At 53.9% G+C, this 23250-nt stretch overlaps 1 protein-coding gene across 9 annotated transcripts; it reads right to left on the reverse strand.

Moving 5' to 3' along the window:
• Window positions 1–131: 131 nt before the first annotated feature.
• On the reverse strand, window positions 132–23171 carry CDIP1 (cell death inducing p53 target 1). 9 transcript variants are annotated; one of them, XM_063344153.1, is made up of 7 exons: window positions 9804–9931; window positions 8827–9115; window positions 3888–3989; window positions 3202–3300; window positions 2627–2773; window positions 2131–2395; window positions 136–1776 (listed from the first exon to the last, which is right to left on the reverse strand). In XM_063344153.1, the coding sequence occupies exons 4-7, from the start codon at window positions 3284–3286 to the stop codon at window positions 1665–1667; spliced, it is 609 nt and encodes a 202-aa protein (XP_063200223.1). In that variant the 5' UTR covers window positions 3287–3300; window positions 3888–3989; window positions 8827–9115; window positions 9804–9931; the 3' UTR covers window positions 136–1664. The 9 variants fall into 9 exon arrangements, with proteins under 9 accessions (XP_063200228.1, XP_063200223.1, XP_063200219.1 ...); XM_063344158.1 differs by lacking the exons at window positions 8827–9115; window positions 9804–9931 and adding an exon at window positions 23039–23171 and having other exon boundaries at window positions 132–1776; window positions 2131–2392; XM_063344149.1 differs by lacking the exons at window positions 8827–9115; window positions 9804–9931 and adding an exon at window positions 23039–23171.
• Between the last annotated feature and the right edge of the window lie 79 nt (window positions 23172–23250).

Raw genomic sequence — 23250 nt, forward strand, 5'->3', positions numbered from 1 at the left:
AGGTCCCACTGCTCCTGCTCAAAGGGCTGGGCAAGGCGCTGTCGCAGCCTGGGGCTTTCCCCTGGTGGGGGCTTCCGCTCTGCTGGGAGCGATGCTTCCCCAGAGGCGGGAGGGGGTGTGCTCTGGGGCACACAGCTACCCCTGTGCGTCTGCTGGGCCCCAGCTGCAGCTGAGGGATGGTCGGGGAAAGCTCCTGTTATCCCCAAGGGCTTCTGCTGCCCAGGGCTGGGGTAGGGAAGCTGCTCATCTTCTTCCAGTGCTTGGCACTGCTGTGGCCCCCCCACCCACGCCATCCCTCCTCATTCTCGGCTCCCCCAGGGACAGATCTGCTGTGGATTTGGAGCAAGGGGAGAAGAAAAGATGCACGCGGAGTTCAGGGTCTGTTATTTATTTACATAAAAACACTGACTAGTGCCACAGTTCCACTTCTGAGCAAACAGCAGCTGCCTGGGCAGCCAGGCTGAGTTTACAGCCCTGTGTACTGAGACACCCCCCCAGCTTGTCCTGTGGGGGGTTCAAGCTCCAGCTGCCTGGGCTGCAGGGCTGGGGGCCAGGGGAGGGAGGAGGAGGAGCAGCCACAGAGAGGCTGAAAGTGGCTCCCAGGTCCCCTTACCCTCATCTGTCATAGTGCTGCTGGCAGCTCCTGTCCCTGCCCGCTTGCCCCCTTCCTTCTGCCCCATAGCAAGTGAGCTAAAAATAACCCCCTACACCCACATGCAAGGAGGAACCCCACAGGGTGTGCGCCCACAGACCCGGGCAGGCACGGGTCTGCTCCAGAGCTGCGAGCCAGCTGCGGCCTGGTAACAAACACCTCTAATCTACAGCGCCGGGGCAGGCAGCGACATGCCGGGTGCATTTCTCGCTAACAGTTTGCCGGGCGGACGAGGAACTGCCAGGGGCTTTCCTTCCCCGAAAGAGCCACGGCAGGGGCTGGGAGGAGGCGCATGCAGCTGGAGCAGCCGTGGCCGCTCTGGCAGGACGGAGGTGCTGATCAAGGGTGCAGTGCTGCTGCCGTTACCCCCCCACCGCGCCTCGAAGGCGGCTCTGCCTCTCCTGGGGGAAGGGGCTTTGCCTACGAGCTACACGCTGACTGGGCTGTGAACCACGCTGAAACCTGGCACGCGTGGCACTGCCCTCCCTGTCTCCTTGGCACTGGGCCCCTTCCTAAAAGTGCCACAGGGGCCATGCTGCCTTGTGTCCTCCTTCCCCTCCTGGGGGGGGCAGCTGCCCCTCCCCACCTGCAGCAGCTCCCTGCGGGGCAGCGAGGGGTGGGCGCCTCCAGCAGCTGCTGCTTTTCCCCAGGTTGCTGCAGGCAAGAGGGCCCTCACAAGCGCCCTGGAGGGTAAGGGGGGGGTGCAAAGGGATGACACCCCCCCCACCCACCCCAAACACACACTCTCCTGTGCGCTGCAGGGCAGCCCCACGAGCAGCTGGGGTCTGGGCCCACCTCCCCTGTGTACCCGCGCCCGCATTGCCAATCCAGCCGTTCACAGCGAGGACCAGAGCTCGGGGAAGGTGGACACAGCTCGGAGCGGGAGGGAGCCGGGGACACACACATACACACCACCGGAGGGTAAGCAAGAGAGTGTTGGACACGCGTAGACTAGGACGGCAGCGGGAGAGGGGCTGGTGTCATTCCAGTGGCTCGGGCTCCCGGAGTGCTGTTAGCACATGCGCTTGTAGGTGTAGATATAGGCCTTGCAGTTGGGACACGTGTGTGTCACATCCTTGAAGTCATCGAACAGGCAGGGGATCAGGCAGCAGCAGAGATCGCACCTGGAGCACAGAAGAGGCAGAGTGCTGTGAGCACGGGCAGCCCCTGGGCACAGCCTGCGGGGACGGCAGGGGGGGAACTGGGGGCACGCGTGGGGTTCGCTGTGGGGCGTGCTACTACGATCTATGGCTGTACCGATGTGGCTCCCCGTTATCCTGCTGCTCGGCAGTGCTACTACGGTCTATGGGTTGGTAAGACTCTGAAGTAACTTTTGGGACATTTGGGAATTGCTTAGCAAGGCTTCACGATAAAGCGGAGTTAACCTTTTTTTTTCCTTTGTGTGAGCTCTGGTTTGTACATTGGAATCTTCTAGAAAGAACCGGTTACAAGGCCCCAGCTCTGCTTGCAGCCCTTACCCCACGAAGCAGCAGAAGAAGCCAAGGAGGAAGCTCATGAGCCCAATCTCGTAGGTGATCTTGGTGGTGATGGCTTGCTGGCAGTGGGGACACACCGTCTGCACAGGGGCACCCTGGAAGATCTCTCCCTGCAGCACTGTCACTGTGGTGGCCGCCCCCGATGGGACAAGCACCGTTGCCGTGTGGCCACTGGGAGAGGGGTAGTGGCCTGGGGCAGGGTAGTAGCCCATGGGGGGGTGAGGACCTGGGGGAGGGTAGTAACCTGCTGGGAATGAGAAAGGTGCACAGGTGAGCATCTTCGTATGTGGCAGGAGAGGCCAGACCCTCGCTGGGGGCTGCTGCCACACCACCCCCTTGGGTATGGACTCGGGGCCAACCCCGCTGTGCCCCCCCAGCCTACCCCCGGGAGCCTCGCTGCAAGCCCCACGTGGCAGCCCCAACCCCCCTGTTGTGTCCCCCCCCGCCTTCACTCCCCAGGGCACCTTGCGGTACTCACCAGGTGGCACGTAGGGCCCGGAGCTGTCAGTGGGCATGTGAGGGGGCACGAACCCTGGCTGCGAGGGCGGCTCATATGGGGGTGGCCCAAATTCAGGAGGGGGGATGGGAACCCCCTGGGGCTGTCCCACGACTGGGGCGACGCCATCTGAAAGGAAACACAGAGTCAGCAGCCGGGGCAGGAGGCGGCAGAGCTGGTGGGAGACGGTGGCTCGGCGGAGTGGTCTGGGTGCCCCAGCAGGGAAAGGGGACATGATATGGCAGGGGGGGCTCCCCCCTCCCTGCACCTCATCCTCTGGGCCACAAGAAGCCCAAATTCACCCCATGTTACCCACAGCAGCGAGCAGAGCCAGGCTATGAGCAGGGAGTGCTTTTTGCTCTCGTCACTGCCCCTGGGAACTCCTGCCACCCTGGAGGGTGATACGGTGACAGATGGAGCCGGGCATCGCAGCACCTTCCCTAGCGCGCTGCTCGTCGCAGGGCAGAGCTGCGCCCCCAGGGACACCATGCTCGCCCTGCTCCTGCCTGCTCGGCAATGTCACCCCGACATCCCAGAGCTGTTGGGACCCTCAATACCTGCCGTGGGGGGTGGGCCGTGCTTCTCTTCTATCAGCGGAGCCGAGGGGCCTCCCGGGTAGGGTGGCGGAGGGTCGTTGGACATGGCTCAGGGTGGCCCTGCAAGGACAGAAGCCTTTAGAAGAGACACCAGCTGCACATAGGCACCCGCCCGGCGCTGCGCGGTGATTGGGGACGGAGGTGGCAGGTAATGGCGGGGTCCAGGGCTGCTGCCACCCTTGCACTGGTCACAGCTTCCCCTCCCACCACAGGGAGAAACAAGGCCACAGCCCCAGAGCCGGACAGGCTGCGACCCAGGCAGCGAATCCGAGGTGTAACATCTTCCTGCCGGCTCCGCAGCGCTTCCCCAGTAAGGCCCACGCGTGCTGCGCAGCAGCCCATCGGTGCGGCTCTCGGCTGCCTGGCCCTGTGCCGGGACTGGGCTGGAGGCTGCTCTGCCCAGCGCCTCGGCTGCAGCGTTACGGGACCAAAGATGGGGAAAAGCTGCCCACAGAACCCCAACGCCACCCAGCAGCGTGACAGGCAACGCTGTGCCCCGAGGGGATGGCAGCCTGAGCCTGAAGCACAAACTGTGGGGCAGAGGGTGCAAACCCCCAGAGAGCATCTCTAAATGCTCTCATCAAGTGCATTAAGGTAAGACACTCTTTAACAGCCAGAGACATTATTTTACCCGGGGTAAAAATTACCTGTCCTCTTCCTTGCAGCAAGGAGCTCAGAGGCCTCGACAGAGCTGACAAAAACAATTCTTCTGTGCAGTGCAGGCTGGAAACCGGCTTATCCCACCAAATCTGTGCCAAAGGAGACAGCAAGAGAGTTACAAAGATGGAGAAGCCACTGCTAGAGCGCTGCCTTGGCCACCACGACAAACCCCCTCCCCTCCCCGGTGCAGGCGTGGAGAGAGCGGCTCTGGGCAGGAACCTCCCCAAGCGTGTCCCCTTGATGGCCGGCACAAAGCCATGTGTCCTTGGCACATGGAAAAGCCCCACCGACACGCTCTGACCACCAAGGAAGCGCACCGGTGTCAGGAAACCTGATTTCTCTGTTTACTCTGGCTCAGTTTTATCTGGTAGGACGTGACTAAATTGGGAAATACAAATGAAAGGCTGGTCACTCGGTACTTGGGAAGGCTGCCATCAGGCATGGCACACGGTGACATTGCTATCAGAGCCCAAGGAGCAGGGCTAGGAGCTCCCCTTGGGGTCTGAGCAGCTATTTGACCCCCCCTCATCCTTTGTCCCCAAAGGGCCCGGATCAAACGTGGCCCTGCTTGTCCCGTTCCCCTTGGTGTCCTACTCTCCTGAGGCAGGTCAGCATGCTGCCAGGATGGTGCTTTCTCAGCCAGTCCCACGGGTCCCACTCCAGCAGCTCCCACCTGAGCAGGAAAAATGCATCCAGGCTACACCCAGCCTGCAAGAATCCCATGGGCACATCCAGGGTGGCTCTGGGACCCCAAGAGATGGCCGCAGCAGGCGCTGCTGCCCCATCACCCCCCTCACCAGGCATGACCGACAGGCTGCCCCGCAGCCCTGGCGAGGCACAAACTGCCTGCTCAGCCCCAGAGAGCTCGGGGACGATAGGGTGCCGGAGCGGGGCCGAGATTGGCAGCACCCCTCTGGGGTCACTGCTTCGGGAAGAGAGGCAGCAAGGCTCCCTCTGGCCCCAGCCCCAATGCCAGGCGCTGGGCAACTCGCGCAGGGCATGGCACAAGCCTCCGCGGGCAACGGGCCAGGCTGCCCACCCTGCCCGGGCTGCAGGTGTGCCCAGAGAGGTGCCCGTGAGCCACGGCCCCCTCCATCTGCGGCTGCTGGGTTAAGCGAAGCCAAAGCCTCGGCAAGCATGGGAAGGACGACCCATCCCTCCCCGACCTGCGTGGCTTCGCTTTATTCCACTCCTGGTTTTGTAGCGCAGGCTCCCTGCCTCCAAGCAGCCTCCTGCAGGGTGGCAGGAAATCTAATCAGGTCACAAACCGGCAGAGGAGCACCATTCCCCATTGCTGATCACCCCGAGATGGGCAAAGCCCAGACTGGCATAGGGTCTTCCCAGAATGTCCGTATTTACTGACTAATATTTCTCCTCGGAGGTCTTAAGCACTAGGTTACAGACACACAGCTTCAAAGGTGGCTGGGGGTCGTCTTCCTCCTGCTTTTCTCTCCGATTTTTTCCTTCAGAGCCAGGGGAAGGAGAGCCGTTCTGTGCAGCAGGTGCGGCGGATCTGCCACGGCACAGAGCGCTTCCAGGCGGAGGAAAGCACCCGACGCACAGCGCAATGCAGAGCCCTCCGTCTCCTTCGGTGACCTACAAAGCTACAAATTGGGCTGTGCTCTTTTTAGCTTCACTGGGGATGTAAAGAAAAGGAGGCCTTATTCTTCTGAAAGTAGCCAACCAACCCACCCGGCACACCCAGGAGCCTCAGACCTTCCTGTCCCAGCGCCTACATGGCTCCTGGATGAGCCCAGTGCAACCGGAGCATCCCCGAGTCCTTACCTGGGGACATCGGCTTGTGGAGGAGCTTTCCTTGCCCTCGCAGGCCAGCTGAGCCCACGGCTTTTGTACCGTACCAGCTCTCCTCCCATCACGGCTCAGATGTTGCCTTCCCATAACGTAACATCTTCCAACGCTCCCCAGCCCTACTCCCCCCGCATCATCAAAGCAGCTGGTGAGAAAACTCAGGTGAGGAGACCACGAGGCAACCCCACCCACGTGCTCCATCAGCCGCTTCAGAAACACTCATCAGATGAAGTAACAGCCGCAGCCTGAGCCAGCAGTTAATCCTGCCGCCTTGACCAGCAGGAAAACGCGGCCACGAGCACGAGGGCCAGTGGATCTCAGAGCCACGCAGGCACTGGGATGAAGGAAGCTGCAGGGGCCGCAGAGCTGTTCTGCTCGTACTTGGCAGACTCAGTCACTCTTAATGCAATATTCTGCTTATTAAGAGAGATCCGTAAAGAGGAAGACGTTGGCTGTGTGCCCTTCCCGGGAGGAAAAGAAAGCCTGTTGCTTTTAAGCCTCTTAGAAGCTGATTCTCCTGTGCTTTCTTTTATCTTAATGGGAGAAGCACAAAACCCGCCCCAGCCCATTTCCTCCAGAGAGCTCCGTGGGGAGCTGGAGGGCACAGGGCTTCTCCTCCACCCTCACTCAGCACTGGGCAAGAGTTACCCCAGAACACCACTCGCCGCACTGGCACGGACGACCCTGCAGTATTCACTCTCAAAAGCAACGTGGCCAAAGCAAAGCAACCCCGATCCTCCCCCTCCTATGGCAGAGAAGAGGCAAACGTGCCCTCAGGAGCCAGCTCGCGGCCCCCCCTGCAACGAGGCAGAGCGTCCCTGAGCAGCACCCACCCAGCGCGGGGATTCCACCCAGGAAAGCGCCCCCGTCGGGAGAGCCCTCCTGGGCTGAAGCAGGTCGATGGCACGTGGGTGCAGGCAGGTGAGCTGGGAAGGTCCAGCCTTCAAACAAAAACCACAGCAGTATTTTGCATCAAAATGCGACCCCAGAATCACGTATAAAGGACTCTTGCTGCTGGTTGTTCCTGGTTTTACCCGCTAGCCTTCAGCGTGGCTGACTCACTTTGTTCCCTCTGCCTTGCCAAAGAGGAGCAAGACTTCTCCTGCCCCCGGCACCACCACCGAGAGATGAACTTGGATGGTCCGGTGGCGGCTCACAGCAGAGACTTGCTGGCACGCAGAGGACACCCCTGGCAGGCTGCGCTTTGCCCCAGGATCTCCAGCCACCCAGGCCAGCACGACGAGCCATTCTGCCAAACAAAGCTGTCCCATGTTCTCCAGGCTGGTGTATTGCAGCTGAGCCACCAGTGCATTTCTCTGTCAGGAAAAGAGCTTAGATCAAACTAGCGGTTCTCACATGGGAAGAAACATTCCCAAAGACTGCAGAAATTGCATCCCCACTAGGGCTTACTGGAATAACCGTGCTCATAGACCAGTTGAACACCTCGGGGGAAAAATAAGTGCTTCACAAAAAATTTAGGCTAAGTTTACCAGGCTTAAGTTCAAGATCTGATGGAATCACCAATGTCTAGTGCAGGTCCTTCGGGAGCAAGGACCCGTCGCAGGATCGTGAGATGCAAAAGGAGTTGATTACCAGTAAAAGGATGGACAGAGGAGATGCTGTTTCCATCTAAAAATGCAGACTCGTTCCTCGTAACTGGAGAACAGCTTTTACTGGCTCCTCTACTTTAAATTAGCAAAGAAGATGAACCCGCCACGCAAGCACAGCTCCTGTTAAACGTAGGAGACAAGCAAAGGGCCTCCATGGGCTGTCAGCGTGACAAACCAAGCAGAACAAGGATCAGAGGACAGAAGGGACCTGTTGGATCAGCCCTTCCCTCTTTCCCTCTCTGGGGACAACACCCCAATACTTCCCTTCATGTGCCAGCGGTCTGTTGGCTGTCCTGCTCCTGCTATTCCTGTGGGAAGCTGTGTGACAGCAAGCGTCACCCATGCGGGCATGTTCTCTGGCACGTGCTGCTGTAGCAGGGATGGCACAAAAAGCTGCATCTGGCCTCGCTGCTCCAGCGAGATTCACCCGCCCCATCCACAGGCACACCAGTCACCCGTGGCCCTCCCTCCCCTACCATCTCGGAGCTTGTGGAGTTTATGGGTGGCTTGGATTCAGCATGGACATGAGGGACTGAACCACAGCTGCATGGCAGCCCATGGACAGGCTAGGCTGGAGATTTGCTAAAGGAAACAAAAGAGAAAAGATCCAGGTTCCCACCGCTCCCGCAGACAGACGCAACCAGGAGAGCACGACTCCATCACAGCTCCAGGGACAGAAAGGGCTCGGCCCACCCCAGCTACGGCTTCAATCTGTGCGCCCACCCTCTGTCTGCCTCTGTGCTCCCTGGTCCACCCAGGGTCTCGCTTCAGGCAGCTTTTGGGTGAGGAGAAGCAGGAGCAGCAGGTCTCTGGATCCCCCCAGACCAGGGTGTAGCTCCAGCCCTGAGAGGTCTGTCTGAGGTTTCCCTACAGCAGTGAGCACAGCCAAAGAGCCGGTGGGGCCGCACGCCGCCCTGCATACGGAAACACAAGGCTTTCTAATCCACCTCCTTCCCAAGCTCAGCAACCCTGGCTCTAGTTAATTAGGGCTCGATACCCCAAAGCCCACAGTTCCCATTACACATCCAAAACTGGTGACCACAAAGCTCTCCCAGCTGTGGTGATGCGGGGAGCTGATGTGTTAGGGTCTAGCGTTCCTGGCTGTATTTCCCTCTGCTCACACAGGATCACTGCGGAAACAATTTGGGATTCAAACATGGCAAGAGGAAAGGTCTGCCCATCCGAGCCGCTCTCCAAACAGGTATGGTGGGCACCACTTATCAAAAACAACTGAACCGTGGCATGCAGTGGGACCAGGGAACATCGCGCCACCAGGACAGATTCTAGCTGAACATATGCTAGCGCACCATAAAACAGCTAATGTCATGAAGAGGACAGTCACAGATAATTCCTGCACTGCTTGGAGAGCCAAAGATTTGGTCGGTTAATGCTGTTCTTCCCAGGCAGCAGCCGTGTGCGCTTCAGGTTGCTTCCTCCCGGACGAAATCACCAAGGGCGAGACAAAATCTGAGAAGGACGGAGCAGATCACTGGCAAGTCTAACTCACGTGCAAACCCTGCTGGTGCAGCGCCGGCCCCGTGCAGCTCTGAGTCTGCCTCACAGCGCAGCTGAGATCCACTCCCACGAGCAGAAACACAGCCTGCGTTGTCCTTGCTCCTCCTGCGTTTGATAGCTGGAGACCCACGGTGATCACGCTTTGTTTTCCCTACGTGAGCAATGGCTCCGGACACCGAGACAGGGAGCAGCGTTTGTTCATACTCAACCACCTTCAGTGACGTTGGCACTTCAAAAGCTGCTGCTGCACGTTTTTGGAGCTCTTCCTCCCCAAAAAATAACTTCCGATATTTAGAAAAGAAAAAAAACCCACTAAAATTAAACAAATAAATAAAAGGGCACAACCACTTCCATCTTCACTGCACATCAAACAGACACAAATTCCAGCTTCCAGGCTTTTGTAAATACATCTTTAAAAGCAAACTCAAGAGCTCCGAAGAAGCTGGGCTCCCTCACTGATGCTAGCCTCTTTCCTTTAAAAAAGGAACAGCGTTGTGGCCGACACCACCCCAGCCTTCCTAGCCCCAGGAAAACTACCTGTGTGCCCCGGGATTCTACCTGCTCCAGCAACAGGGAAATACTGAGACTAGGAGGGCAGATAAATATGCTACATATGAGCACAAAAGGCAGATCAGATGCTGGTAAAATGTCATTTGACCAAAAGCCTCCTTTAAAAGGGCCTTAGGGGTAGCAAGAAGAGACTGAACCGAGCAGGGTTGGATGAGAAGTGGACAGAGCCATGCCCTGACGGTGGCAATCACAAACGCCCTGCATTTCTGAGCAGCATCTCCAAAGCCCAGCCTGGATCTGCTCCGCAGCGTGTTCTCCACGTCCCACCTGTGCCACAGTGCAAGCCAGGGATGCTCCCTCTCCACGCACATGCCCGCTCCAACACAGCTTGCAGGGATGTGGCTCAACTCCCACCGCCCCTCAAAGCGCCACGCGCAATCCATGGCAGACAGCTCTTACCTTGAAAGGAAAGACAGCAAAAATCCCTGCTGGAAAAGCAGTATCAGTCGTTACTTCTGCCTGGTTTTTTAGGTGGAACAAAAAAAAAAAAAAGATGTTTTCCCTGTGAGGGAGCCAAACTTCCGCCTCAGCCTTTCCTCTTCCCATGCGCATTTGCTGCCTCCAGCCTGCACACCATCTCCCCAGAGCTGGGAGGGAAGGAATAAACAGCAGACAGTGTTGCAGCCTCCTTTGGAAAGAGGATGCCCTGGCAATCCTCGACCAGGCGTCACAGTACCCCCTTCCTTTACCCTGCCGTTAACCCTAGCAGCACCTCCTCAACTCATCATCCTGGTCCTGGGCAAGACAACAAGAGGGCGCATGCCTACAACACACTCGCGCAGATGGAAACCTAAGTTAAGGACTAACAGAAAGGTCTGTTCTTTTTCTGAGCGACTCAGCTGCATTTCCCCAAGCGCAAGCCCTGTGCCTCCGGCACCGCTGCCAGGGAGCGCAAACCCACCGTGCAGAAACCGGCAGGCTGCTCGCAGAACAGCGGATTTCTCCCACACTTCTGCAGGCAGATCTCAGCTGCAGAAAACTGCTGCTTCCAGCAGGATCAGGCTCTTCCTTCGGCGAGGGGATGGAGAGCTCTGCTGGCGAAGCAGGACAGAAGCAGTCCTTTAAAACAACGGACTGCCGGAGGAGAAGGTTATTCACCATCCAAATCCAGCTACGTCAGGCGGCCCAAGCTCTCCACTCTGCTCTACAGTATGCGAATCTCTGGAGGAGCATCCTCATTGCAGTCATTTACCTTGGGACCTTGGCCATGTCGTTTGACCTTCTGTGTGCCACCGTAACCCAGCTGGCAAATCAGCTAAGAACAGGAGCCTCGCTGGAAGCCAGGTGCTGTCTCCAAAGCAAGATTTCTCAGGGTATTAAATCCAAAGCACAATCAGATAATCTCCACAATGCAGCCCAGGCTCAGCTGCCCTCAGCCAGAGATTCAAATTACTGCTTCACGCAGCAGCTCTGTATGGATATCAGGGAAGCTGGACACAAAATCCCCCTGCTTCAGACAAGGATGGTTTATCTGCAAAACCCACAAAGGGTTACATGCGGGAGGAGTGTTTGTCAGGACCCGCTGCCGCCTCTGGGATTCTCTCCAGTGCTATTCGCCTCCAGATGGGCTGACCGAGTGCTTGTTGGCTCTCCTCACCAGGGCTGCAGAAACAGCGTTGCCAGGACCTGGTTAACCTGAACATTTAAAGAAAAACCAGCCGAAATGAAAAGAGCGAACTGGGGTAGCTCTTCACTCTCTGCTGCGGGCTCTCAAGCCGCAGCACACAGCTGCGGGAAGCATCACGCGTCTGCAGAGCTCACCGTGCCGGCGGTGACATCCGACAAGAGCCAAGAGGGGCTGCAAGGGAGCCTGTGAGCTACCAGCGAGGAGAGGCCACTACCCCACACTTCAAAACTGAACCCCAGCCCTTACACATTTAGGGGCACCGGGGAAGGCTCAGGCATGCACAGAGCGCTCTGGACCACCAGGGCAGCTGAACTCAGCCCCCAAAACCAGTTTTCTGTGAACATGGAGCAAGCACAAAGCATGCTGCAGCTTTGCACGCTGCTACTGGCCCTGGAAAATACACTCCCTCCCAATCTCGAGGTGCTTTCTGTTCACACCTTACCAGCTGGTGACCTGGCCTCACGAGAGAAGAGAGAGTACAATACGCCAGGTGTTCTCACGGATGCAAAGATGTGATTTAAAAGAAACTAACCTGAGTTCCTCTGCACCTTAGCAATCTGCTCCAGAGACTTAGATGAGAAAAGGAGGGTGCCGCAAGCCAAGTCTCTCTTTTCTGTGAGACTTTCACTGAAGTTCATGAACAGTCCAAGTTAACACTTGGTAACGTCTGTGGGAAAGCACCCAGCGATATCAGCAGCTATTGCCTGGAGTCTTGTGCATCTATTCAGTTTTTCCCCTGAGAGGATAAATACTGCATTACATCATCCATTTGATATCCAGTTAATTATGTTAATAACATGACCTGCAATAATCCAGAGCAACCGAAACTAAGTTCTCCTCTAATACTAGTGTTTTAGCATAACAGCACACCTAACTGTGCCCCAAGACTAGTTGTTCGTTTAAACAAATGAAAAAAAAAACAACCCCAGCTCAAGAGGCTTAATGGCAAGCAGGAACCCCAGCAGAGACCGGGCAGAAGCTCAGCAGTTGCTGGCACTAAAGACAGTCACAGCTCCGTAGCTCACCTCTGACGGCAGCCCAGAACAGATGCTTAAGGACAAGTTAGGCAGCAAGCGAAGGCAGAATGACCCCCCCGTCAGCCCCAACAGAGAGTTTTAGAGATTAGGCAGCCTGGAGTTTCTCCATGGAGCACCCTAATTCCTTTGTAGCCCACCAGCTCGCTGAGCTCGGCCACAGACGGCGGTGGCAAGTTCTGCTCTTCAGTTACCTACACGGAAAAGCTGCTGTCTCCTGCTGTCACAGCCTGCTGCCTGCCCATCTCAACGGCACCTCCCAGCTCTCGCACGGAGGAGATGAATACAGGCTGATTACCCACTACGACTCACAGCACAACTTGGGATTTTAGAGATTTCCTTTCCAAAACTATACTAAAAATATTTTATTCCTTTATGCACCCCATTTTTTCATTACTCCCTCATTCTATAGAATTTTTTGAGAGAACGTCAAATCATACAGCTACATCATTGCTGAATCAAACTGATTAGGTGTGTGGCTTCCATTAAATAACACAGTAAGCTCCAAGGGAGGAGGAAATTACAGTCATAGAGGATCAGCACTTTTGTGGAGATGTAGCCACATTTCAGTTTCAGAATTAATCAGAGCCCCACGAGCCTATTCAGAATTCCCTTGCAGATTCTGCCACACAATGAAACGATTTCGAATACGTTTGTGGTGATTCCAGATCCTTTTTCCTTCCAAGTGATACATAAAACATGGGTGATGGTACTGATGTTTTCTTATCGGAGGCATAGCACCAGCTTGCTGTAGGACCCACTCCAGTCTCCAACACCATTAGCATTTTCTGTCCTCCCAGATAGCTCTGCCTTGGCGCCAGAGAAGCTGCTGACGTTTAGATTTAACAGGTACAGTGTCACCTTGCTTTTTTTTTTTTCCTGAGGACCATTGAGAAGGGCTCTACGTCACTCCGTTTTATTTAAGGCCATAGCTCGCTCTTTGCAAAGCAGCGTTGTTTGGAGCTGAGCAGGAGTGTGTGCTTAAGGTCTGAGATCTCTCCCGAGTCCTACTGCCAACAAGGAGGACCCGGAGACACGTGCACTGGAGGAACTCCTCCGTGATGAGGCCGCTCCTGTTATCACACTCACCTTCTTGCTCCCACAGCATGACCAGACCTTCCCGTTTCCAGACCAGGACCTCTCTCGGGGTGGCCCAGGGCTAGCGTGGGGCTCGCTCATCCCACGGCAGTTTGGCAGGAGGAGGGTACCCTGCACTCCCCTGCTGCCAAGCCCAGCTCATCTGGGTGGCTCAAAGACAGATGACAACGTTCCAGCTCACAGAGGGGAAAACCCCTGGGTTAATCAACAGCCCCTGACTGTGCCCAGTGCTGGGACATCTCCAGCATCACCGTGGTGGCTCGGAGGGAGCGCTGGGACGCACCCCTGAGTCACACGCAGCTCCTGTCGGTTCCATTTCTCCCTCCAGTTCCAGCCAGACTTGGCTAGTCTGCACTGACTTCCCGGTCCAGGGAAGTCATTTTTACTTCAAAGCATTTTGTGACTTCAGTTTCAAGGTCCTGGCAGCTCCTTCGTAACCCCTTCCCCAAAACTCTGTTGCTATCTGCTGAACAAAGCCACATAATGAGCTGCTACATATCTGTCCCTCAGATCACCCCAAAAGCTGCTTCCCCATGAGCCTCATTTGCCACTACTGCTTGCTCGGAGGCAACACACAGCAGTCCTGCCAGGGGAGACGACAAGGACATGCAAAGCCACATCACGACCCTGGCTCGCTTAAATGTAAGCAGATCTGACAAGAACATTGACCAAGATACAAATCAGCTAGCCAAGTTCAGCAAGATCTGCAATCGGGCATGCAGGGCCTTTGAAAAGAAGAGGGAAGGAAGAGAGATGATGTCCTCATACTTCCCCAGGCACCATCCTAGTTTTGGCATGTGTGGGACATCACCTAGATATGAGCAGCACCGACTCCAGAACTGCAGACGAAGCAAGCAGAAGACCTCTCGCTGAAAATCTAGACAGCAGCGGGATTCAAAGCATCCCTAATACGCAGCAACACATCTCCTCAAGTCCCTGCTCTAAGGTTTTCTAAACCCTTTCTCTGCCTCTCTGTCCAGGCAACACCTCACCGCTGTACGGTTGAACTAAAAGCATCGCTGGTCAGAGGGTTTCAAACAGTCCTATGGCTGGGTCACTGCTCTCACAGCAGGGGACAAGATGGGTGAAAATTCAAGCGCATAATACCAAGATGCCCTCGGGGCAGGTAAATAGCTCAGCCGCTCTGGGGGACGCAGGACTGAGATCCTCTCCTGAGCCTGATGGAGACAGAGCAGCTCCCACGGCTACACCACCAAACAAGCTGGGAAACGTTTTCTCTCTCATCAGAATAGCCCAGCAGCCAGCTCAAAACCGAGCTCCCACCGCACTACTGCACCCTGAACCGTGGCACCCAAGGGGGAGTCTGAAAGCCTGAGTGTGGCTAAAATAACACCTGTAGCTTGAAGCCATGAACTGTGGGGCAACCTCCATTCCCAACATGCAAACAGATGACATCTCTGTGGAAGCGCTACAACAAGCCCAGGAGAAGAGATGATTTTTTTAACAGCAATGGAAACGGTCTCTAGTCCCAGCTTCACTCTCTTGCTCCAAGACTACGTGAAGATTTTGGAGGAGCTGAATGGTCACAGCAGAGCAGGTGGGAAGAGCAAGTTGGGCTTCCAGCAAAACACCCACATATCCTGCGAGCACTTCCTTATATACCATGAAGCAGAATAAAGGTGCTAAGGTAATTGGAAGGCAAACTGAACATGCCTTTAAGAAAAGGGCAGCATATGCACACACCAGCAGCAGCTATTTATCCAGTGGTCAGTTAAAAACGCAAGCCCAAAGGAGATGGCAGCAGCATGGGAATCCCACTGCGACCTCTCTCCTCTAATGCCTGTTCTAGTCTTTGTCCTTCCCTCCAACGCTCCCCTTCTGCCATGCATTGGGTGACTGGGAACACAGGACTGGTGACTGAGGACGACAAAAGCATGCCAGGTTGGAGAGTCACTGCAGCAGAGGTACAGCGTTGGCTTTGGCCCATGGTTTCCTCCCAAAATGATGCTGCGCTAAACCCCAGGGGTTCCTTTGCCTCTCTTAAGAGGCTGGCCTGCTATGTATTTGGAGGAACAATCGATAAAATTCAACGGACTGATTTTCATTCATCGCCAGCCAGAAATCTAATCTCTAGTTAACAGCACGACCCTGAACACAGATATCACATCTATCATTTAAGTTATCTGCTGTGGATGGAGCATGAGTGGATTTTACAGCTGCAGTGAGCAGGGCTGCCTACATCACAACAACTAATTTATTCTCAGAAAGGCTAATTTAATCTGGCAGTGAATGTTCTCAAAGCCTCCTTGCACAGAAAAGCTTTAATCTTGGTTGGCTTAACAACAATACAGCATATCCAAAAACGTGGAGGGACACTAAAAAAGAACACTATCCTTGTGTTTTGAGTCCTCTAGTACTTTTGTCTGAGAAATTTCTCCTGGTAAGCACAGACCATGAGAAAACATAGAGCGCCTCTGTTTTTTTTCAGAAGCCAACTGTGTTTTCAAGGGAAAATATACAACAGCTCAGGCTACATCCCCCTTGCGTACAACTGTGTCTTGACAGAAAGAGCTGTGCTCTTAATAAAACTAAAACCCAGCAACGATTGTTAGTATTAGACAGGACGTTCACTTCTAACCGCCCATCTGCACAGCAAGAGTGGCGGCCAGCATGCCTGGCCCAGGCTGCACTACCTGCCGCAAAGGTGACTCTCCCCAGCACCATCTACAGAGGAATAACTTCCGAAGACATTCAAAAGCCCTCCTGTTAAGAAGCTGTGTAACTGCATCGTGAAGCATTTCAGAGAGAGCATCCTTCCAATTTCCAGCCCCTGCAATCCGTGGGGGAGCAATAACTAATCAAGCAAACAGAAAGCTTTTTTTCCTTGTTTTTAAATTCTGTTTCCGATTTCCCCCTTACTTGTGAAAGGATGCACGGAGGCAGCATGCATCCAAAGTCACGCCTAGCCATTTGAACCGGAGTGTGCTGTCTCTTAGCTCTGCAATGAGTCACCGTATCACCTGTGTTGTATGGACACGGCATGAAGAAGTGCTCCTCACCTTGCAAGGTAGACCGCTGGAGAGCCAAGCACTGTCCCTTGGAATAAGAGGGGCTAAAACAAGGGGGTTTAAAAGTATTACAATAGAATCCGAACCAGGATAACCTTCCACGCTCTCAGGAGTGTCACCATCATTCTGCTGCAAAAGAAAAGCTGGTGCTGTGCAAGGCTCACAGCCTGGATCAGCCAAGGGCAAGATGACGTCCAACAATTCAGGATGATTCAGTAATTTGGGAACCAGGCAAAAATCAGAGGGAAACAGAGCATTAAGACAGGCCAGAGGAGAGAAAAACCACCAGAACAACACAACGCTTCCCTTGTTCCTATCTGTCAGGAACCGCTGTCCCAAGAATAGCCTATTCAGAAACCAGGAAACTCAGAGAGCAGCAGGGAAGGGCTGAGTCATGGCCACTTGAAAAAAAAACCAACAAAAAAACCAACACAACAAAACAACCCAAAAGGGAAGGAGAGAAAACACGGACAGCAGCTGTTCTGTGTCTTGGAGATATGAGCAAGCCAATCCAGAACGTATTAGCCAATCTTTATTTTTAAAAGCTCTGCAAACACACGGTACTGCCATAAAAAGCCGTCGACCCTTCCTCTGCTCTTGGGAGGCAAATTTAGCTCTGGCTGAATCAGGCAAAGCTGGTGGCGTTTCCCGGCACCAGCCTCTCGATGCAACACCCGTTCACCCGTGCACGGCTGCCAGGACACAAACTGCTCCCCGTTTATGCCATGATCTTTGCCTTTATTTGTGCCTCTACAGCATTAGCCTCCCAATATCACAAAGACTTACAGGCTGGACAAATGCTTTCCAGAGGAAGTGCGGCCCATTTCAGGGATGCTACTAGCAGAGGGTGGGGAGCCGTTTCCCTTACCCACACTGGAAGGGCACGAGGTAAAACATGACTTGGACGGGTTTCTTACAACTCCCTGCAAACGTCCGAGCAGAAGACAAGTGCTCCCATCCCGCAGCCAGCCTCAGCACTGCCCAGCTGGCCCCCGGGAAGGCCAGGCTATGGTTAAGTTTTGCTCAAGTCTTCCCACGTGACGATCTTTGTTCCGTGACCTAAATGACATCAATTTTACAATAATTCTCCCCAGGACAGTAATCTTATTCACTCACCCATAATCTAAAAGATTATACCTGCTCTCCAGCTGTGGGGCTCTGGGAGGAAGCACAAGGGATTTCTGAGCAACGAGGGCTTATTTTTAATACAATTCCTCGGCTACCCCTCACAAACTAGGGAGGGGTCTGTATCTTTTCAATCAAATAGCTGTGCTTCAAAACATGTTTGGGAAAAAAAACACTCCAATTCATTTTATATTGCACTGTGAGGTTCTATCAGATTAAAGATGCAAAGACAAGAAGTGGGAAGACCCCCCAAGTCCGTCCCTGCAGGGAGCAGGCTGACTGTGCCTACCGTCCCCAGACTCTGGCAGATAACACGTACTCACATGTAACCGTGCCTCAGCCACCACGTCTTGTCTCAGTAAAAGATTTAATTGTCAAATGATGTAAGTCGGGGCTTCCTTTGTAAAGAAACATGCAGTAGATACCATTTGGGGACGTCAGTGCTCACTAAAACAACACTGTCTGAGATCTGGAGTGAGGCGGAAAGCGTACTGTGTCTACACACACAGCCCAACAGCGAGAGAGAGAAAGTCTCTGTGCTTTCCCTTTTTACATCTGCAAAGTCCTTTCAGCCTGAGAGTGGGCTGTATTTTTGGGTTGTTTTGGTTTTTTTTTTCAGGGAGCCATTATAAACCACGGGGGGAGCTCAAAAAGCCTAACTTACCCCCCTGCAGCAGCCTGAGAGCCTCTCCCTGCAGCCCGCGCAGGTCCTCAAGCCTCCCACCCCCCATCCCAGGCAGGGCAGGGGAATGCACCCTGCTGAGAAGGCAGCTCCCACACACCCAACTGCTTCCCAGCACCAGGACTTGCTGGGATAACTGGGATAACAACAGAAAGCCTTCACACACAGACCCAGCCTTGACGCTAACTCCCACAACAGGAGCTCGAGGAAAGCGTCCCAAAGCAAAGAGGCTCTCATGGTTCAAATTGTAAGTAAAATTCTTTTTCTCTGCGACCACGCAACGAGGAAATAAAGATGACATACAGCTAGAGCACGGGATGTGCATGTACCGCAACAAGATATGACGGATGGAATTTACGATTGTAGGATGGAATGCAAGGCAAAACTGTAAGTGTGTAAACTTCAAGTTAGAACGCTCCCTCCAAAAACACATCTTCCGAAACTGTTAATAGGTAGCCAGCCTGTTAGGGCAAGGTAGAGAAGATTTTCTTTCTAAATACCAAGTCTGGGTATCAAAGAAGGGCCGGGGACATACACAATAGGGAACGCCTACCTGCACACTGGTTCGGGGCAGAGGGACCACCATCTCAGCACAAAGGCTTTCTCTTAAATTTGCTTAATCTTTAAGAAGACCAGGCATTATTCCATTTTCTTAATGAATAAAGGAAGTAAAGGAAACATAATGATTACTAATGCAGAGTTACCTTACTAATCACCACAGGTAATAGAGAAATATATTACTTAATTTGCACAGAAAGCCCCAGCTTATTTCTTCGTTCTTTGAACATCTGAGGTTCCATCACGCTAAGAGGTACAAAGTCGAACACGCACGGCCAGCAGTTGTTCTTCACAATTCCTAAGATGCCAATTATATTGCCATCTTTTGGGGTTATTTCTTGTGTTTTCTTACTCTAAATTCAGGCCTGCTAAGAGAGTTCAGATTAAAGATAGCTGCACTAAAGTGGGGCCTTACGCAGGAAATGTGCAGCATGAAACAGCTTCCTTCTGACCTCCATCCTCTACCCAGACCTCTGACCAGCACAAGCCTGCTGTACTCCCTGCGCTCTGAAATCCCCACAAACACAACAAATTTTAGACTGCAGCCACGAGGCAGCTCTGAATGAATGAGCCCAAAGCAAAACCATAACAGCAGCCAGCGCGTTTTGTGCCAGAAGTAAAAACTGCACTCCTCCCGACTCAAGAGACTTTATACTGTTGAGAAAATGGATTGCGGTTTCCTACGGCATCTGTTCTAATTGATCAGAGAAGGAGATTCGTCCTTTGCAGGGCAGGCAAGGATCTGACACTGCTTATGAAAATCGCACCGCTTATCTCTGGTTGCAAGACAGATACCGAGTGCTGATCAGGACAACAGGACAGGGGACAACAGGGAAACAGCAAGGGGAATATCACATGCCAAGGCAGAAGTTGCTTATCATGTGTTTTTTGAAGGAAAATACGCTACATACACATCTGTGTTTGCAAACGTGTGTGCTCAGATGCCTTGCTCTGAAATCTTCAGGAGCACCAGCTGGTTCCAGCCTAGAGTACTTGCCTACATAACAGTTGCAAAATCAGGTCCTGGAAATAAAACCAACCCAAAACCTCCAACAATTTGCAGAACTGAAGTTCCCACTACAAACCACCACTTTTACTGTATTGGGGAGAAGGGAAGAGTACTGTAGAATTAAAATCTTTCCTTTTAGAACATCATCGACTGCTGCTAAGAGCTGTGAGGCGTACCAGCATCTATTTGTTGTTTTCCAACTCTCCTGCCCTCCCCGTTTCCAGCAGCTTCGCACAGACCAGTCTGGGAGAACACCTTCTCATCACAGTTTGATGAGAAGTTGGCCTACCTGTCTAGAAGCTCGAAGGTATATTCAGTCCTGCTGCCTTCGTTATTATTTTAATCTCTGTATTATGCAAATACCGTTTCCTCCTTGTCTCACCTGGCAGCCATCAATCTTTTCCTTGGCTTGGTGCAAAACTGAGTAAACGCGAGCCTGCGCACAGAAAAACTATCAGAGTACTGACAGTACATTCAGCACGCGTACAGAGCCATGGTTGCAGACCCTACAAAAAACGCTATTAAAAAGAGTTTAAAAAGCGTAGCTTCTTTCAGTCTAAGATGTTCTCGCCTGATTAAAGCAATTATAAGAAATCAAACGTAGGGCTTTACAATGGTAACACAAACAGACGTAGAACACCTAATTTCATACTTCTCATAAGCAAAAAAGTGGTCTTGGATCAGAGCAGATATTAGAAGTCTGTGTATCTCCTTCCAAAACCACTCATCCTCATACTGGAAGACCTCTGCATCAACCACATCCTTTAAATACAAGTATTTATCTGCTAAATTCACGTGTGAAGGGGGGGAAAAAAGCTACTCTTTTACATGATAAAGTTACTTTCATCCCTTCTCTCGCTATGTTAGTGAGTAACACTGGCAATGGGAACACTTCTGCAGATGACGGCACTGTGCCAAGGACCCAAAACCCCCTGAAACACATATGTGTGGGTGTGGTGGACAGGCTCTAGTCTGGCCCCTGGCTGAATGCCCTCCAGCTACAGGAGCTAAAGCTCCTGTACGTTAGCTGTGCTCCCAGAGTGCATCTGCCAGTTGTGCTCCATCCAGAAGCAAAGCTTTGCATCACTGTGTGGCTTCCCATGCACAGAAAGCATGGATGATTAGGAGGTGAGCATCAAAAACATGCTCATAAACCAAAACAAGGCGCTGATGGAGATACCCTCCCTCCTTTCATAACAGCAGCTGAGCCAGAGCTCCAGTCAGAACAGAAACATGAGGAATAGAATTTCAGAACTGAATTTCAGATGCAGGACCTGTTGAAGGAACACAACAAGAAACTCAGCACGGTCTTCCATCTTCTTTGGAAGGGCTCAGGTTCTGGTTCTGAAAGAGAAGCTCCCTCTCTGTTAACTGTGCCAGTCACGCCTGTGGCAAGGTCTTTTGGTACTCAGCATATAAACAGGTACATGCCCTCTGCCCAGCATCTCCCTGCATGCAGCCCCGAGCAGACGCAGCCAATGCAGCCTCACCACCCATACAACAGCAGCTGGGGAGGACCGAGCGTGTTTGCTCCACTTGGCATCACTTGGGGGACATCTGGGGACGTTGCTCCATCAGCCTGCCCTTGTTACAGCCCCATCCCCCATCGGTGCCCAAGCCACACCACCAGAGAGCCTTGAATCAGTTCCTAAAGTCATTGCCTCCCTACCTCCAAGCAGGAATTCCTTCCTCACATAATGCCTAAGGATAATGGAGCAGGTACATGACTAAACGCTTCCAGGGATTTCCTGGGCGCGTGGACATCGCTACAACATTTAGAAGCTTTAGGGAAAGGGAAGTTTTCAGCCTGCACTTTCCACACTCTGTTTAGTTCCTAAAAATGAATGAATGACATACTGTGGTTATATATTACGCTACCTAATACTCACTCTAGATTCCCCTATTCTAGTTTCCCCCACTGCCTATTCCAGTCACACGCTCTGGAAAACAGAAGGGCCCCCGCTGAAATGAAAGCCCTATTTCAAGCACATTGGTTGAAAGGGAACAAACAGAAGGATATCTCGCATATTCACGAAGCGTTTCTCTGCAAGTTTTACGTACAGCCCCAAACCACTATAATTATCATTTAAAACATTTCTATTTAAAATCATCGTGCCTGACCTAGTCTACCACCTGATATTTTAGGCTCAGCCTGGAACGTGACGGCCGCCAGTCCCCTCACCAGTTCTCACTGGTGCATGGAAACTCTCTGTGAACGACTCTTCCAGTGACACCTTGGGCAAGGGGCACACACCTACATGACTTGGAGAAGTTTAACCTTGAGTGTGACTCCTGCAGATGATCCAGAGGATGCCAGCATGGCGGTGTCCGGCCCAGCCTGCCTGTTCCCGCTCTCCTGGATGGTCCTGGAGCTCTTCCTGGGATCCCAAACCCCATCCCTCCATTTAGCAGCAATGACAAGCCCCTGTGCTTTTCATAAAGGAACTGAATGCTGCCTTAACAGCTCCCACCCTCTTGCCTCTCCAGTCCCCTTGGGAGGCAGAACAAGATCACACCACTCAAATGGTTAAAGACCTCCCAGCCTAGCGCTAACATTTATTCATTGGCATTTGTTGTTGTGCTAGTCAAATGAACTCGCCTCCTTTCACACTGCCAATGTGCTGATGGACAATATCATCCCCATCATCATAATTTCTCTTCCTGCTTGACAAGCTTCTTTCGGCTCCTCTAAAAAGGGCTCACCATTCCCAGTCGCTGAACGGGCAGTTCCAGCCCAAGCTCATGTCTCCCGAGCAGGGACGATTGGAAGCACACACACTTGTACCTCGGCCTGGCTCCCTCTCTCTGGGAACGGATTGTATTCGCTCTTCTCACAGCTGTGCCCTGATGGCAGCTCCCAGCCGTCCCCTCCGCAAGCCAGTACCACCTCGGTCAGGCCAGAGCGCTCGCCTTACAGCCTTTCCCCAAGTACACGACCTCGCTTTCCGTCCGATTAAATTTCATCCCGGCACCCGCTGCTCCAGCCCTCCCAGATCCTCCCACCCCAACCCTCCCCTGCACTGCTGCGGGTACAAAGCTGAAGATTTGTAAGATTTTAGCAGCACTTTGTGACCGCTGCGGACAGCCCAGGGCCGCCTCCCCCTCTCCCCGGCCCACATCACCATCCACGCATCCATCCCTCTTCTCTCCGCAGCAAATGCTCCCGCCACCCAGACCTTCTCTCTGCCTGGAGAAACGAGGTCCTCCCGCAAGGAGTTAACCGGGGATTTATTTTCATCCCTTTTTTTTATTACCGGCGGCGGATTGTGCTGGACTTCTCCGGCGTTTCCCCCCACACGTTGCTCAGTGTCTCCATCACTCCAGCCGCGGCCTGCCCGGCGCTGGGGGAGGCACCGGCCCCAACCGGCACCGCCGGGCCTCCCTCCCTCCCCGCCGCCTCCCTTCCCCTCGCCCGGCCCCCCCGGTGCCCACCGCCCGACCCCCGCCTCGGCCTCCTGGGGAGGGCACTTACCGGCTGCCGGCTCCCGGCGGCGGCTCCGGCACCTGCCGGCTCCGGGGCGGGGCGAGGCGGGGCGGGCGGTGCCGCGGCGGGGCGGGCCTGGGCCGCGCTCTCCCGGCGGGGGGCCGGGGCCTGCGGGCTGCTCTCCCCCCGCCGGGCCGGGGCCTGCTCCCCCGCGCCGGGCTGCTCCAGGCCGCGGCCGGGGCCGGGGCCTGCTTCCCTGG

The sequence above is a fragment of the Chroicocephalus ridibundus genome, chromosome 8, assembly GCF_963924245.1.
Source record: "Chroicocephalus ridibundus chromosome 8, bChrRid1.1, whole genome shotgun sequence".
NCBI lineage: Eukaryota > Metazoa > Chordata > Aves > Charadriiformes > Laridae > Chroicocephalus > Chroicocephalus ridibundus.

Bases quoted from the DNA above. Each gene is read 5' to 3' on its own strand.
- CDIP1 (XM_063344149.1), bottom strand. From the start codon at position 3,286: ATGTCCAACGACCCTCCGCCACCCTACCCGGGAGGCCCCTCGGCTCCG. The intron at 2,774-3,201 runs GTATTGAGGGTC...GTTTCCTTTCAG, and splicing joins CGGCCCACCCCCCACGGCAG to ATGGCGTCGCCCCAGTCGTG. The intron at 2,396-2,626 runs GTGAGTACCGCA...TCTCATTCCCAG, and splicing joins CGGGCCCTACGTGCCACCTG to CAGGTTACTACCCTCCCCCA.